Source organism: Oncorhynchus kisutch, unplaced genomic scaffold (assembly GCF_002021735.2).
Source record: "Oncorhynchus kisutch isolate 150728-3 unplaced genomic scaffold, Okis_V2 scaffold1722, whole genome shotgun sequence".
Classification (NCBI taxonomy): domain Eukaryota; kingdom Metazoa; phylum Chordata; class Actinopteri; order Salmoniformes; family Salmonidae; genus Oncorhynchus; species Oncorhynchus kisutch.
This window is the reverse complement of record NW_022263667.1, coordinates 26,120-44,476: the sequence shown is the minus strand read 5'-3', so window position 1 is coordinate 44,476 and position 18,357 is coordinate 26,120. Positions and strand designations below refer to the sequence as shown.

The 18,357-nt window shown below is 45.1% G+C and overlaps 1 protein-coding gene across 1 annotated transcript; it reads left to right on the top strand.

Annotated features, from left to right (window-relative positions):
* Nucleotides 1–2,878: 2,878 nt before the first annotated feature.
* LOC109876213 (transcription elongation regulator 1-like protein) lies at nucleotides 2,879–12,696 on the top strand (the record flags this gene model as incomplete). Its single annotated transcript, XM_031818934.1, has 4 exons — nucleotides 2,879–3,636; nucleotides 5,357–5,728; nucleotides 10,075–10,221; nucleotides 12,381–12,696. Coding segments are annotated over exons 2-4 (781 nt in total), but the record flags the coding sequence as incomplete, so codon positions are not given.
* Nucleotides 12,697–18,357: the final 5,661 nt, after the last annotated feature.

Genomic DNA, 18,357 nt, shown 5'->3' with positions numbered 1-18,357 from the left:
AATACGTCCGACTGTCTCGAGAGCCCATGTGTAAATGTGATAGTAGTACTCTCCCCATTACGATAGATGGGAATCTCCTATGCCACCGGGAGACAGCAATGGTTACTGCTCTACCATTCAGAGAAACACCATTAACTCTTACTGTACATTAGGAGGTTGTTGTTTACATTGACGTTGTTCATATAACATATAATATGTGACATTTAATAAACACCTTTATCCAAAGGGGGGGGGCGATTCTGGGCAGACATTCATTTTGATTTCAGGCCGAGTCCGACACCCGATTCCCTGCCGATTCAATCAGGGCCAGCTCCCTGGAAGAGGGCTGTGTGCTTCTGGGCCGATTCCTCATTGCTTTCTGGGTGCTGAATCTGCAACTATCCTGATACTCATCAACTTTTCCTGAAAAAAACCAGAAGCCGTACTTTTTCAAACCAACTGGACAATGCAAGGACAGAAACATGAAATGGAAGTGTCCAATAAATAGAATGGATATTTCACTGCGCCCGATTGGCACCATTGAGGCACATCGCCCATGACAGTCAAGCTTCAACATTGCACGGAAACAGGAGAATCATGCAGATTCATTTTGAATCACCCTGTTTTATGAGATGATGATCAATTATTCAGTCTACTCAAGCAGAATACAAGGTCAATGTTATCCAGGATTCTACTTTGAATGCAGCATGCTACAGTTACTGTAAATCCATGTTTATTCTAAGGCAGCAGGAGTAGTATGCTATCTGATCCAAAGCCCTTGATCCTTTATTTGCTAATTGAATATGCCTCCTCTTATACATTACCAATCTTCTTCACTTATAAACTCAGCAAAAACCTACCCTTTTCAGGACCCTGTCGTAATTAGGAAAAATCCAAATAACTTCACAGATCTTCATTGTGAAGGGTTTAAACACTGTTTCTAATGCTTGTTCAACGAACCATAAGCAATTAATGAACATGCACCTGTGGAACGGTCGTTAAGACACTAACAGCTTACAGACGGTAGGCAATTAAAGTCACAGTTATGAAAACATAGGACACTAAAGAGGCCTTTCTACTTATTCTGAAAAACACCAAAGAAAGATGCTCAGGGTTCCTGCTCATCTGTGTGAATGTGCCTTGGGCATGCTTCAAGGAGGCATGAGGACTGCAGATGTGGCCAGGGCAATAAATTGCAATGTCCCTATTGTGAGATGCCTAAGACAGCGCTACAGGGAGACAGGGCGGACAGCTGATCGTCCTCGCAGTGGAAAACCACATGTAACAACACCTGCACAGGATCGGTACATCCGAACATCACACCTGTGGGACAGATACAGGAAGGCAACAACAACTGCCCGAGTTGCACCAGGAACGCACAATCCCTCCATCAGTGCTCAGACTGTCCACAATAGGCTGAGAGAGGCTGGACTGAGGGCTTGTAGGCCTGTTGTTAGGCAGGTCCTCACCAGACATCACCCCAACAACGTCGCCTATGGGCACAAACCCACCGTCGCTGGACGAGACAGGACTGGCAAAAAGTGCTCTCCTGTCTCACCAGGGGGGATGGTCGGATTTGTGTTTTTCATTGAAAGAATGAGCGTTACACCGAGGCCTGTACTCCAGAGCAGGATCGATTTGGAGGTGGAGGGTCCATGGTCTGTGGTGGTGTGTCACAACATCATCAGACTGAGCTTGTTGTCATTGCAAGCAATCTCAACACTGTGTTGACTCAACACTGTGTGTTACAGGGAAGACATCCTCCTCCCTCATGTGGTATCCTTCCTGCAGGCTCATCCTGACATGACCCTCCAGCATGACAATGCTACTAACCATACTGCTCGTTCTGTGCATGATTTCCTGCAAGACAGGAATGTCAGTGTTCTGCCATGGCCAGCGAAGAGCCTGGATTTCAATCCCATTGAGCACGTCTGGGACCTGTTGGATCGGAGGGTAAGGGCTAGGGACAGTCCCCCGAGAAATGTCAGGGAACTTTCAGGTGCCTTGGTAGAAGAGTGGTGTAACATCTCACAGCAATAACTGGCAAATCTGGTGCAGTCCATGCGGAGGAGATGCACTGCAGTACTTAATGCAGCTGGTGGCCACCAGATACTGACTGTTACTTTTGATTTTTATCCCCCCCTTTGTTCAGGGATACATTATTCCATTTCTGTTAGTCACATGTCTGTGGAACTTGTTCAGTTTATGTCTCAGTTGTTGAATCTTGTTATTTTCATTCAAATATTGACACATGTTAAGTTTGCTGAAAATAAATGCAGTTGACAATGAGAGGACGTTTCTTTTTTTGCTGAGTTTAAATGTGTCATTATACCGCTGCATGTTTAAATTCAGCCTGTGGGATAATGTTGTTTACATTTCAGTGCAGTTCAGCACGTGTGTTGACTATACATTGTCACAAGGCGCCATGGTGCTGAAATGGCTTGCTCCCGGTAGTATAGAGACTGGGTGGCGCTAGCGTGTTGCTGAAATGGTAACTTCGAGCCCCGTATAGAGTTTGGGAAACGCTGCTGTAGAGACTGGGCTGCGCCATGCTGCTGAAATGCGTTGTGCTCATTGTACTTTTTTGGACAATGGAACGGAAAACCAAACAAACATATGACTGTAACGCTACAATGTTCCCTCTAAAAGAGATAGGGAAGGTAGGAGGGGGCACACTTCAAACATGTGTACACCCCCATATCATTTGTTCTGAATATAAGCGTCCTGCTCCCACAGTATGTTGCCTTTAAGCGATATATTTATGACTGAAAAACAGCAGAATATATAACAACACTCGGTCAAAGTTTAGGTTGTCAGGTGGTTGCTGTAAGTACCCCCAGGTGGCTCAATTTACCACGCGCTACAGTGATGTATTCTGAATGCTGGTGAGATTGTGCGTCATTCATGTGATTAGATTGTGTTCCATGTGACTTGCCATACAGTATCCAAAATCCCTGGTGCCGAGAGAGGAGATGTGGGAAGGACACTATGCTACAGTAGCGCACTGGGTTGCTGCTGTTCAGAGAGGAGCAGTCCAGACTCCACTGTGGTACCGGATGATGCAGAGACAGATAGAGAGTGAGAGAGGTGCGCAGTAGGCTTCTCAGTTCTCATTGGAGACGTTTTGCAGTCGCTTAGGAATGTTTTCACGTTTTGCACTAAAGGAAGTTTTCTGAAACAGGAAAAACTGTGGCTAGTCCAACCTATCCCCTATGACTTGACTGGGGAGAAGAGTGAGTGGAGTAAACCGTGCCTCTGCGCGGTGCGGTGTTGCGTTAGGGGTGACGTTCGGTGGGGAAGAGGCTGAAACGGTATCAGGGTGAGAAGAGATTATCCGTAACAGCAAATAGAAGATCTCCATTGGGCTCGAGCTCCTCTCTCTCTTTTCTGACAAACCATCACTCACCGACCAACCGTCACGGTTTGAAGATGCCCTGCGCTTCATGAACGAACGAGTGTCCTCAGTTCCTCCATTGTATGCTGGCTATACTGTAGCCTACCCGGCGACAAGGCTGCATGTTTTGGATATTTGGATAGGATAAACAGCGTAGTCATTTTTGGATTGAAATTACCAACGGAAAATTCATCCATAAATGATGGACGAGCGATGTTAATAGTGGACAACTGAAGGGATTGATAGCCTACAACGCATTATAGGTGAGGTGGAGGATATCTGATCCAATGGGATTTTTAAATTAACTTTCCATCCAAACTTCAATTGTGCCCCATTCATTCCCATATTTAGATGTCAAACTAAACGCATTGTTATTCTTATTTAATTTGGAGTGATAGGCTCCCTCTCATTGACAAGGTCCATCTGGTGCGGAACAAGGGAGACAACTAATTCCCGTGTGTTCTTATTGATTTATATTTTAACGCAGATATTTTTTGTTTGTGGGGGGGGGGGGGGGGGGGGGGGATTACACCATTTTCAAGGACTTTACCAACATGCATCTCCAAGTTGTAGGCTTATTTGATAAACTTGCCAGCTGGTCTCCGTTGTCTTGGTAGCCTTCCCTTACAGTAGAATATGTAAATGAACAGATGTGGGAATCGATCAAGCACATTTTTCCTTCTTGAAAAAAACGGTACGTCTATTAGACCGTTTTTTTTTTCAAACGTCTTTTTTATTTGAACGATTACACAGCTAGCATACCTGATTTAACTTGTCAATTAATCATCAAGCCCTTGGAATAGGTGAATCAGGTGAGCTAGTTCGTTTGAGGGTCCCAGAGAAGAGGTTTGAAAACCTCAATATTAAAGCGTAGTCCTAATTCAGAGTGCAAATGCGCAATATACTTCATTAGGCGTCTTTCATAGTCCGAAACGTGTATGTGTCTCAGTGTTCAATAATTGTGCACCTTTTGGATGTAATACTTTTCACATTCTCCGCGCAGCTCAATAACAGCCTCTGGAATGCGCTCTCCATAAAACCCGATAGAACCCCGTTTAAGGTATTCTAGAACACCTGCTAATTGTTGTTATTTTATCCCTCTCCGGATAGAACACCGTTTAAGGTATTCTAGAACACCTGCTAATTGTTGTTATTTTATCCCTCTCCGGATAGAACACCGTTTAAGGTATTCTAGAACACCTGCTAATTGTTGTTATTTGATCCCTCTCCGGATCACCCCGCCGACCATTGCATGGAATACATGTGCGTATGGGCTTCCTGCATCGTGACCATCTGCCATAAGTCATTCATCATGATGTTTCTTTATATTTCTTGTTTTCATCCATTGGCCCCTCTAACTACATGCACAGTTATGAGTGATACTGCCTTGTACCTCACAAAATCACCTCACTAAATCAATACCTACAAGTGCTGTAATTACTTGTGAAGAGTATTTCCAGTGAGTGGTGTGTCTGCCTAGCTGCTTGTGTGTGTGTGTGTGTGTGAGTGACTGCCTAGCTGCTTGTGTGTGTGTGTGTGTGTGTGAGTGCCTAGCTGCTTATTTGTGTGTGTGAGTGTGACTGCCTAGCTGCTTGTGTGTGTGTGTGTGTGTGACTGCCTAGCTGCTTATTTGTGTGTGTGAGTGTGACTGCCTAGCTGCTTATTTGTGTGTGTGAGTGTGACTGCCTAGCTGCTTGTGTGTGTGTGTGTGTGTGACTGCCTAGCTGCTTATTTGTGTGTGTGAGTGTGACTGCCTAGCTGCTTGTGTGAGTGTGACTGCCTAGCTGTGTGTGTGTTTGTGTGTGTGTGAGTGTGTGTGTGAGTGTGACTGCCTAGCTGCTTGTGTGAGTGTGACTGCCTAGCTGTGTGTGTGTTTGTGTGTGTGTGTGAGTGTGAGTATGGGCAGGTGCCTCTCACCAGGTCTCCCATCCTTTATCCTTTATCAATCTGCTTGATAATAATGAAACACTGTCCTCTCTGAAGTCTAGGGTCCCTCCCAGCCTTTCCAGGTGTTGTGTGGTGGTCTAGAATGTAGGGATGATCCCTGTGGGGCGACTGAAGGCTCAGCCACAGCTGTGGCAGATAGAGAGAGATGCCTCTCCATGGCTGTGGATGCTTCCTGGCCCTGGTTCTGCTGCTGCCTCGGGGCTCTGCCGGCTGGGTGCCAATACAGCCCCTGTTGCCGCGCCACACCATCACCACCCCTTCCTGCTCTCCCATCACCACCCTCCTCCGTTGCTCCAAGCCGTCTCCAGCTGGCAGCTGTCCTGTGATCCCTTCCTGCCTCTGGCCAGGATACCGACACACACAGCAGCTAACCCTGGCATCAGTCAGTTTCCCCTGCAGAACGTGCAGGTAGGTTGCTTTCAGATAAAACTGGATATTTTCAGAATGATGGTTATTATGAATGATAAATAGTGTTTGCTATAAACCTGAGCAACATTCATGTACACAATGATAGGGGATTACAGAGACAGACACTCACCTGCACTCGTAGACATAGGCAGGCACACATGTACGCACGAACGGACACACACGTGCCCTGGGTTGGTCTAGTTAGTCTGATGAAAACTGGTCCGTACAGCACCACGTCCGTGTTGTTACTATCTGCATACAGATTTCAAAGTGATTGCATTACCACTTCAGCTGGGGAGTTTTGCTATGTTGCTGACGACTGAAATAGTTGTTTGGACATTATCAACTCCATGCCCTAGTGGTTGGTATAATAGAAATGAGCCATTTAGCACACGCTGTTATTCAAAGCCACTTCCTGTCATGTGCGCATACATTTTTTTTTTATGCATGGGTGGTCCCAGGAGTCAAACACCACAATCCTGACGTTGCAAATGTAACAGTATAACTTTAGACCGTCCCCTCGCCCCTACCCGGGCGCGAACCAGGGACCCTCTGCACACATCAACAACAGTCACCCACGAAGCATCGTTACCCATCGCTCCACAAAAGCCGCGGCCCTTGCAGAGCAAGGGGAACCACTACTTCAAGGTCTCAGAGCAAGTGACAGATTGAAACGCTATTTAGGGCGCACCACCGCTAACTAGCTAGTCGTTTCACATCCGTTACGCACACAACACACTCTACCAACTGGGTGGTCCCAGGAATCAAACACCACACTCTACCAACTGGGTGGTCCCAGGAATCAAACACCACACTCTACCAACTGGGTGGTCCCAGGAATCAAACACCACACTCTACCAACTGGGTGGTCCCAGGAATCAAACACCACACTCTACCAACTGGGTGGTCCCAGGAATCAAACACCACACTCTACCAACTGGGTGGTCCCAGGAATCAAACACCACACTCTACCAACTGGGTGGTCCCAGGAATCAAACACCACACTCTACCAACTGGGTGGTCCCAGGAATCAAACACCACACTCTACCAACTGGGTGGTCCCAGGAATCAAACACCACACTCTACCAACTGGGTGGTCCCAGGAATCAAACAACACACTCTACCAACTGAGTGGTCCCAGGAATCAAACACCACACTCTACCAACTGGGTGGTCCCAGGAATCAAACAACACACTCTACCAACTGAGTGGTCCCATGAATCAAACACCACACTCTACCAACTGAGTGGTCCCAGGAATCAAACACCACACTCTACCAACTGGGTGGTCCCAGGAATCAAACAACACACTCTACCAACTGGGTGGTCCCAGGAATCAAACACCACACTCTACCAACTGGGTGGTCCCAGGAATCAAACACCACACTCTACCAACTGGGTGGTCCCAGGAATCAAACACCACACTCTACCAACTGGGTGGTCCCAGGAATCAAACACCACACTCTACCAACTGGGTGGTCCCAGGAATCAAACACCACACTCTACCAACTGGGTGGTCCCAGGAATCAAACACCACACTCTACCAACTGGGTGGTCCCAGGTATCAAACACCACACTCTACCAACTGAGCTACAGATGGATGTTGTTCCTTCCTAATGGAAACTGAACCATGTAGCACAATGTCAAGAGTTTTTTCATATGTACAGTGGGGCAAAAAAGTATTTAGTCAGCCACGAATTGTGCAAGTTCTCCCGCTTACAAAAGATGAGAGAGGCCTGTAATTTTCATCATAGGTACACTTCAACTATGACAGACAAAATGAGGGAAAAAAATCCAGAAAAACACATTGTAGGATTTTTAATGAATTTATTTGCAAATTATGGTGGAAAATAAGCATTTCCATATGCATGCCCTGAGTGGTCTGTAGTGTAGTGTGACTGCAGTGGGTCTCTGATTGCAACAGCGGTGCTTTTAGTGTCTTCTTTACATCCTGAGGATCAGAGCACATTCTTCCGCCTGGTCCTCTGATGCCGCTCACACAGACAAACACAGCGTGACATTTCATCTGAGGAGAGCAGAGAGCGAACTTGATCAAGACAGGTCAGGCATATTGGCACTGATGTCGACCTGGGCTTTTTTCACACAGTTAACCACCATTCACAGGGAGGATACTGTAGAAGGCACTTACTATTAGTGGCATGGAGGAGAAGAAGAGAGGAAAGGAGAATGAACGCAGCAACAGACACAGCAGGTGTTTGATGTGATATGTTTGCAATGCAAAGCTTTTTCAGAAGAAGCTTGTGATTGATTTTTAATGTGGCGGTTGGTGGGATGAGTCAGCGTGTCTCACAGAGAGAGACCAATGTCTTCTGTCTGTCCGGGAACCATGGATAGATGGCTAAGACTGAGTAGATTGGTGGAGACTAGATCCATAACTCTATGCTCGGGAAATGACGCTTTTATTACGCTCCTCCATGGTGAAGGATTCTGAGGAGCCCCAGAATGAAGTTGTGCATTATTGTTATACACATTTGAAAGGCTTGTCAGTGGCAGACAGTAGGCTATGTAGCTATGACAGTAGGCTGTTCTGTTTGCAAGCCCTTACCTAGTTCTATATGACTCTAATTCATCCACTGTGCCATCCTACCAACTATAGTTCATCATCCAATGTGCCATCCTACCAACTATAGTTCATCATCCACCGTGCCATCCTACCAACTACAGCTCATTGTCCTCCATACCATCCTACCAACTACAGTTCATCATCCACCGTGCCATCCTACCAACTATAGTTCATCATCCAATGTGCCATCCTACCAACTACAGCTCATCATCCACAGTGCCATCCTACCAACTACAGCTCATCATCCACCGTGCCATCCTACCAACTACAGTTCATCATCCAATGTGCCATCCTACCAACTACAGTTCATCATCCACCGTGCCATCCTACCAACTACAGCTCATCATTCACAGTGCCATCCTACCAACTATAGTTCATCATCCACCGTGCCATCCTACCAACTACAGTTCATCATCCACCGTGCCATCCTACCAACTACAGTTCATCATCCACCGTGCCATCCTACCAACTACAGCTCATCATTCACAGTGCCATCCTACCAACTACAGTTCATCATCCACGTTGCCATCCTACCAACTACAGCTCATCATCCACCGTGCCATCCTACCAACTACAGCTCATCATTCACAGTGCCATCCTACCAACTACAGTTCATCATCCACCGTGCCATCCTACCAACTACAGTTCATCATCCACGTTGCCATCCTACCAACTACAGCTCATCATCCACTGTGCCATCCTACTAACTATAGCTCATCATCCATGTTGCCATCATACCAACTACAGTTCATCATCTACCGTGCCATCCTACCAACTATAGCTCATCATCCATGTTGCCATCCTACCAACTACAGCTCATCATCCACCGTGCCATCCTACCAACTACAGCTCATCATTCACCATACCATCCTACCAACTATAGTTCATCATCCACTGTGCCATCCTACCAACTATAGCTCATCATCCATGTTGCCATCCTACCAACTACAGCTCATTGTCCTCCATACCATCCTACCAACTATAGTTCATCATCCACCGTGCCATCCTACCAACTATAGTTCATCATCCACTGTGCCATCCTACCAACTATAGCTCATCATCCATGTTGCCATCCTACCAACTACAGTTAATTGTCCACCATACCATCCTACCAACTATAGTTAATTGTCCACCATACCATCCTATCAACTACAGTAATTGTCCACCATACCATCCTACCAACTACAGTTAATTGTCCACCATACCATCCTACCAACTACAGTTAATTGTCCACCATACCATCCTACCAACTACCATGACATGGAACAGTGAAGTTTTTATGGGTTAGAGAGTTTTCAGTTTTGTATAGTGAAGGATTAAAAAAAAATCCAGGAGTTTATCTTCTTTAATGGGGTAGTGCTTGTTAGCATCTTGTTAGTTTATCTTTTTTAATGAGGTAGTGCTTGTTAGCATCTTGTTAGTTTATCTTCTTTAATGGGGTAGTGCTTGTTAGCATCTTGTTAGTTTATCTTCTTTAATGGGGTAGTGCTTGTTAGCATCTTGTTAGTTTATCTTTTTTAATGAGGTAGTGCTTGTTAGCATCTTGTTAGTTTATCTTCTTTAATGAGGTAGTGCTTGTTAGCATCTTGTTAGTTTATCTTCTTTAATGAGGTAGTGCTTGTTAGCATCTTGTTAAGACACCAACGTCCTCTGCCACAAGCAATTCAAGCTACTTCCAGAAATAAAATTTGAATCATCCAATGAGATCTCTAAACCTGAATGATGTGTATTTCCTGTCCTCTAATATGTTTCATTTCCTGTCAGTGGGAGCTGCCATCTCCACACCACGTGCTGAGATTTCAGCCTTCTGCCAACCTGGAGCTGGTCCCTGTATTTCCCCATCTGCACCGCTCAGTGCTGCCTCCTCACTGTGGCAAAGGATGGGTGGAGAAACGGGTCCCCGACTACAAGGTAGACAAAATACTGCAACCTGGCCTGAGTCACACATGGCACCCTACTCCCTATATAGAGTCCTATGGGCCCTGGTCACAAGTAGTGCATAGGGTGCCATTTGATCTGCGTACAGGGTCTCAGACTCACTGTAATCCCTGCTGTATCTGTCACAGATAGACTCACTGTAATCCCTGCTGTATCTGTCACAGACAGACTCACTGTAATCCCTGCTGTATATGTCACAGACAGACTCACTGTAATCCCTGCTGTGTCTGTCACAGATAGACTCACTGTAATCCCTGCTGTATCTGTCACAGATAGACTCACTGTAATCCCTGTAATGTTCGAGGACAGTTATCACTGTATGATTACGGACAGTTATCACTGAACAGTTCACAATGTAATCAATGCAATGGTTAAGGACAGTTATCACTGTAATGTTCAAGGACATTGTAATGGTCAAGGACAGTTCACACTGTAATGGTCAAGGACAGTTATCACTGTAATGTTCAAGGACACTGTACTGTTCAAGGACAGTTATCACTGTTCAATGACAGTTCAAACTATGATCTCAGTAAAGGTTAAGGACAGTTATCACTGTTCAAACTGTGATCTCAGTAAAGGTTAAGGACAGTTATCACTGTTCAAGGACAGTTCAAACTGTGATCTCTGTAATGGTTAAGGACAGTTATCACTGTTCAAGGACAGTTCAAACTGTGATCTCTGTAATGGTTAAGGACAGTTGACTCTGTAAGCACTATATATTTTTATTTAACTAGGCAAGTCAGCTAAGAACACATTCTTATTAACAATGACAGCATATGAACTGCCTTGTTCAGGGGCAGAACAACAGATGGCTTGTCAGCTCAGGGATTTGATCTAGCAACCTTTCGGTTACTGGCCCAACGCTCTAACCACTAGGCTCCCTGCCGCCCCGTAATGGTCAAGGACAGGTCAATTTGAAGAGGGTCTCTGTATTAGGCCCTTGTTTTCTTTCCATGATTGTGGAATTGCCTGTCGTCTCTGTGTTTTAAGATTTACAACAGCTGTCCTGAACAACATCGTGACTCTTTGTGTCTCTAGGTTTTCCCAGACAGTCTTCCTTAACTCTGTGTGTGTCTACCTCAGCAAATCTGTTTAGAGGGTATAAACAGACATAGAGGTCCAGTTTACCTGATCAACAACTTGTCTCTCTGTCTCTAGGTTTACCTGATCAACAACTTGTCTCTCTGTCTCTAGGTTTACCTGATCAACAACTTGTCTCTCTGTCTCTAGGTTTACCTGATCAACAACTTGTCTCTCTGTCTCTAGGTTTACCTGATCAACAACTTGTCTCTCTGTCTCTAGGTTTACCTGATCAACAACTTGTCTCTCTGTCTCTAGGTTTACCTGATCAACAACTTGTCTCTGTGTTTGTAGGTTTACCTGATCAACAACTTGTCTCTCTGTCTCTAGGTTTACCTGATCAACAACTTGTCTCTCTGTCTCTAGGTTTACCTGATCAACAACTTGTCTCTCTGTCTCGAGGTTTACCTGATCAACAACTTGTCTCTCTGTCTCTAGGTTTACCTGATCAACAACTTGTCTCTCTGTCTCTAGGTTTACCTGATCAACAACTTGTCTCTCTGTCTCGAGGTTTACCTGATCAACAACTTGTCTCTCTGTCTCTAGGTTTACCTGATCAACAACTTGTCTCTCTGTCTCGAGGTTTACCTGATCAACAACTTGTCTCTCTGTCTCTAGGTTTACCTGATCAACCGTGTCTCTCTGTCTCTAGGTTTACCTGATCAACAACTTGTCTCTCTGTCTCTAGGTTTACCCGATCAACAACTTGTCTCTGTCTCTAGGTTTACCCGATCAACAACTTGTCTCTGTGTCTCTAGGTTTACCTGATCAACAACTTGTCTCTCTGTCTCTAGGTTTACCCGATCAACAACTTGTTTCTGTGTTTGTAGGTTTACCTGATCAACAACTTGTCTCTCTGTCTCTGGGTTTACCTGATCAACAACTTGTCTCTGTGTTTGTAGGTTTATCTGATCAACAACTTGTCTCTCTGTCTCTAGGTTTACCTGATCAACAACTTGTCTCTGTGTTTGTAGGTTTATCTGAACAAGAACTTGCCTCTGTGTTTGTTTTGCTATGTGTACCTGACGCTCCTGCCTCCCTTGTGTCTCTAGGCATACTTGAACAACACTCTAGCTCTGGAGAACACCTGGCTTACTCCGGAGGAAATAGGAATCTTCCAGCGGCACGAAAAACCATTGTTGATGACAAATCAAATGGCCATGAGCATATCTAGGCCAGCTACTGCCTCCAGGAGTCTCAACTCTCTCCTAATCTCACCCAGACCTGCTGCCTCCAGGAGTCTCAACTCTCTCCTCATGTCACCCAGACCTGCTGCCTCCAGGAGTCTCAACTCTCTCCTCATGTCACCCAGACCTGCTGCCTCCAGGAGTCTCAACTCTCTCCTCATGTCACCCAGACGTATATCAGGTTAGTGGAGGGTAGTATTACCTAGCTTCCTGCTCCGTACTTTACAAGCCTGTCTGCTGCCTCCTCTCAGCCAATCTGCTGCCTCTTCTCAGCTCCTCTCACCCAATCTGTCAGCTGTTCTCCTCATAATGGTTATCATCTTTAATAACTTTTCTGATCCCAAAGTTTAATCCCCTCTTTTTAAACAGACTGGAGAGATAGCAGCAGTACTCCCCCCGTGTCCCAAAATGGCACCCTATTCCCTATATAGTGCACTACTTTTGACCAGGGCCCTATGGCACTACATATAGGGAATAGGGTGGAAATTTGGGATGCATCCACTGTCAATCTGCATTTTACGCTACTTGTTAAAACTTTAGGAGGAGCCGTACCATCTGTGAGTGTGTAGGAGGGAGTTGGGTTGGGAAGAGGCAGGAACCTCATTAAACACAATTGGTTTCAGATACGTTGGTTTCAGATACATTGGTTTCAGGGCTGCTGAAGTGGAACCGTTTACCAGTCAGTGGGTAGCAGCGTTCTCCTGTTTACCAGTCAGTGGGTAGCAGCGTTCTCCTGCTTCTCTGACGGAAGACTCCAGAAGGGTTTATTCCGCAGATAAAACTAGTATGGTGATGCTAAACACTGACATATACGTTGACTATCAAATGGTACCCTGTTCCCTATATAGTGCACTTCTTCTGGATACTCAGAGCATGTATTAGGTAGGCATGGAGACTCTATTCCCTATTAACTAAATGATCTTGGTCAAAAGTAGTGCGCTTATATAGGGAAACAGGGAGCCACTTGGGACTTGGGCTGGGTCTCTGCTCTGCGACAAGGGCACTTGGTGACCTGACGAAACAAGCTGAACAAGGTGGGAACATCGGAGAACAAACCATGACTGAGGAATGACTGAGATGTTTGTTGTTGTTGTTTGTCTGAATCAGGAGTTTAAAGGAGAACACTAACCTCACACTGAGCTGAACCAGGCTGTGTTGCACCTGGGAAATGTGGATACTTCCCAAATGGCACCCTGCTGCTTTTTAATGCACTCCTTATGACCAGGGTCCTTACGATTCTAGTGCACTATATAGGGAATAGTGTTCGATTTGGGACGAAGCCTTAGTGCTGGACTTCATAGTGTCCAGGTATAGTACTGTGTGAGGAAAGTCATGTATGACAAGGTAAAAATCTGTTGTTCTGCGCCTGAGAAAGTACAGCCCCCTGGCACCGCTCTGATTCAGAAGGGTTGGGTTAAATGCAGAAGACACATTTCAGTTGAAGGCATTCAATTGTACAACTGACTAGGATTCCCCCTTTCCCTTTCTATATACAAAGGCCCCAAACGGAACACGATTCCCTACAACACACACTACTTTTGACCAGAGCCCTACTTTTGAGCAGAGTACACTACATAGGGAATAGGGTGCCATTTTGGATGTACCCAAAATACTATGTTCACTTTAGGAGATGAGCCAATGTGATAATGGAGATGTGTCTATGTGATAATGGAGTTGATCCAATGTGATAATGGAGATGTGTCTATGTGATAATGGAGATGTGTCTATGTGATAATGGAGATGTCTCTATGTGATAATGGAGATGATCCAATGTGATAATGGAGATGTGTCTATGTGATAATGGAGGTGTCTCTATGTGATAATGGAGTTGATCCAATGTGATAATGGAGATGTCCCTATGTGATAATAGAGATGATCCAATGTGATAATGGAGCTGTGTCTATGTGATAATGGAGATGCTCCAATGTGATAATGGAGCTGTGTCTATGTGATAATGGAGATGATCCAATGTGATAAGAGGATCCAATGTGATAATGGAGGTGATCCAATGTGATAATGGAGATGTCTCTATGTGATGCCGAATGGAACCATATTATTTTAAGCCCCATTTATACCTGGGTCTAACATGAGTCGTTTGTCCTGATCTTGTCCTCATTCTGATTGTGCCCGCATTTTTAGACCAGTGTAGACCTAGTTCCCTGGTCAAAATAAGTGCACCGCATAGGGCATATGGTGAGATTTGTGAAGCATGCGATATGATGGGGTGTGATTGCTGGTTTTCATATTGGGTTCATTATATTGGGTCCTGTATATTGGGTCCTGTATATTGGTCCTGTATATTGGGTCCTGGTCCTGTGTATTGGTCCTGGTCCTGTGTATTGGGTCCTGTGTATTGGTCCTGGTCCTGTATATTGGGTCCTGTATATTGGGTCCTGTGTATTGGGTCCTGTGTATTGGTCCTGGTCCTGTGTATTGGGTCCTGTGTATTGGGTCCTGTATATTGGTCCTGTGTATTGGGTCCTGTATATTGGGTCCTGTATATTGGGTCCTGTGTATTGGGTCCTGTGTATTGGGTCCTGTATATTGGGTCCTGTATATTGGGTCCTGTATATTGGGTCCTGTATATTGGGTCCTGTGTATTGGTCCTGGTCCTGTGTATTGGGTCCTGTGTATTGGGTCCTGTATATTGGGTCCTGTGTATTGGGTCCTGTATATTGGGTCCTGTGTATTGGGTCCTGTATATTGGGTCCTGTATATTGGGTCCTGTATATTGGGTCCTGTATATTGGGTCCTGTGTATTGGGTCCTGTGTATTGGTCCTGGTCCTGTATATTGGGTCCTGTATATTGGGTCCTGATATTGGTCCTGGTCCTGTATATTGGGTCCTGTATATTGGGTCCTGTATATTGGGTCCTGTATATTGGGTCCTGTGTATTGGGTCCTGTGTATTGGTCCTGGTCCTGTATATTGGGTACTGTATATTGGGTCCTGTATATTGGGTCCTGTGTATTGGGTCCTGTGTATTGGGTCCTGTATATTGGTCCTGGTCCTGTATATTAGGTCCTGTATATTGGGTCCTGTGTATTGGGTCCTGTATATTGGTCCTGGTCCTGTATATTGGGTCCTGTATATTGGGTCCTGTGTATTGGGTCTTGTATATTGGGTCCCGTGTATTGGTCCTGGTCCTGTATATTGGGTACTGTATATTGGGTCCTGTATATTGGGTCCTGTATATTGGTCCTGGTCCTGTATATTGGGTCCTGTATATTGGTCCTGGTCCTGTGTATTGGGTCCTGTATATTGGGTCCTGTATATTGGGTCCTGTATATTGGGTCCTGGTCCTGTATATTGGGTCCTGTATATTGGGTCCTGGTCCTGTATATTGGGTCCTGTATATTGGGTTCTGTATATTGGGTCCTGTATATTGGGTCCTGGACCTGTGTATTGGGTCCTGTGTATTGGGTCCTGTATATTGGGTCCTGTATATTGGGTCCTGTATATTGGTCCTGTATATTGGGTCCTGTGTATTGGGTCTTGTATATTGGGTCCTGTATATTGGGTCCTGTATATTGGGTCCTGTGTATTGGGTCCTGTATATTGGGTCCTGTATATTGGGTCCTGTGTATTGGTCCTGGTCCTGTGTATTGGGTCTTGTATATTGGGTCCTGTGTATTGGTCCTGGTCCTGTGTATTGGGTCCTGTATATTGGGTCCTGTGTATTGGTCCTGGTCCTGTGTATTTGGTCCTGTATATTGGGTCCTGTATATTGGGTCCTGTATATTGGGTCCTGTATATTGGGTCCTGGTCCTGTGTATTTGGTCATGTGTATATATAGTTTCACTTTAATTAGGACCTCAGGGACATCTTGAGGATAATCAAATTCATATTTTATCTCCAGCTTTACATACATAAAACGCTTTACAGTGGGTCATACAGTATGTATCCTGTGTACAGTGGGTCATATACAGTATGTATCCTCTGTACAGTGGGTCATATACAGTATGTATCCTCTGTACAGTGGGTCATATACAGTATGTATCCTGTGTACAGTGGGTCATATACAGTATGTATCCTCTGTACAGTCGATCATACAGTATGTATCCTCTGTACAGTGGATCATACAGTATGTATCCTCTGTACAGTGGGTCATATACCGTATGTATCCTCTGTACAGTGGGTCATATACAGTATGTATCCTGTGTACAGTGGGTCATATACAGTATGTATCCTCTATCCTCTGTACAGTGGATCATACAGTATGTATCCTCTGTACAGTGAATCATACAGTATGTATCCTCTGTACAGTGGGTCATATACAGTATGTATCCTGTGTACAGTGGGTCATATACAGTATGTATCCTCTGTACAGTGGATCATACAGTATGTATCCTCTGTACAGTGGGTCATATACAGTATGTATCCTCTTCACAGTGGGTCATATACAGTATGTATCCTCTGTACAGTGGATCATACAGTATGTATCCTCTGTACAGTGGGTCATACAGTATGTATCCTCTGTACAGTGGGTCATACAGTATGTATCCTCTGTACAGTGGGTCATATACAGTATGCATTCTGTTAAAATGTAAATGAACAAACTCACAGCTGTGCGAATTTGAGTTCTTCCTAAATGCTTTCCTAACAGTAGCATCATGAAAAAAACAACTGCACTGCAGGGACTTGTCCTTCTAAGATACTTGACAGGATGTTGTTTTTAAGTCACTAATAGTGCATTTCTCCAGCCAGCCCATGACAGTCCATCCATCACTTTCACCCATTGCATTTTTCAGCTGTGCTAGCCTTCAGTTTGTAAAAGCCTCCAGGCTGAGAGCTGAAAACTGAAATCCCATGGACAGTGTTGACTGTCAGACAGACGGGTGGGCATGTAGTGCAGTGTTGTGTTGTAATTATACAATCAATTACTTGTCTGGATGATTGAATACTTGTCTGTTCTGTGGCTAGCACCTCGCTGTGGATCACAGGCTTATGGGAGGGATCTTCCTCTTTAATGAGACCATGTCTCTCAGCAGACTGCTGACAAGGTGAAGTCCTGCTCTGCATCCCCAATGCTACTCTATACCCTACATACCGCACTGCTTATAAACAGAGCCCTTATGGACCCTGGTCAAAGTATTAATAGGGACTAGGGTGCCATTTTGGGGTCACAGTCCTACTCGACCTTATCAAACTGCTGCGGTCCTTGTTCCTTAGTGACCATCAGCTTCACTCCTGTTGAGTTAAAGATGCGTTGTCAGACCGCCTGGAGAGAGAGGGACAAGCAGCCTTCGGTTGGTCCCTGACTGCATCTCACATGGCAACATGTTCTCTGTATCGTTATTTGATTGAACCCTTATTTTACCAGGTCAGTTGAATAGTGGAGAATAGTGGGAATAGTGACAGGGGAGATGAGGGGGGGGGGGGGTGAATGAGACAATTGTAAGATGGTGATGATTAGGTGACCGTGATGGTTTGAGGGCCATATTGGGAATTTAGCCAGGACACCGGGGTTTAAGTCCTATGGGATCTTTAGTGACCACAGAGAGTCAGGACACCCGTTTAACGTCCCATCCGAAATACGGATATATAGTATGCTACCTTTGACTAAAGCCCTATTGGCATCGCTCAAAGTAGTGCACTATATAGGGAACAGGGTGCCATAGGGCTCTGGTTAAAAGTAGTGCACTATATATAGGGAATAGGGTGCCATAGGGCTCTGGTTCAAAGTAGTGCACTATATAGGGAATAGGGTGCCATAGGGCTCTGGTTCAAAGTAGTGCACTATATATAAGGAATAGGGTGCCATAGGGCTCTGGTTCAAAGTAGTGCACTATATAGGGAATAGGGTGCCATAGGGCTCTGGTTCAAAGTAGTGCACTATATAG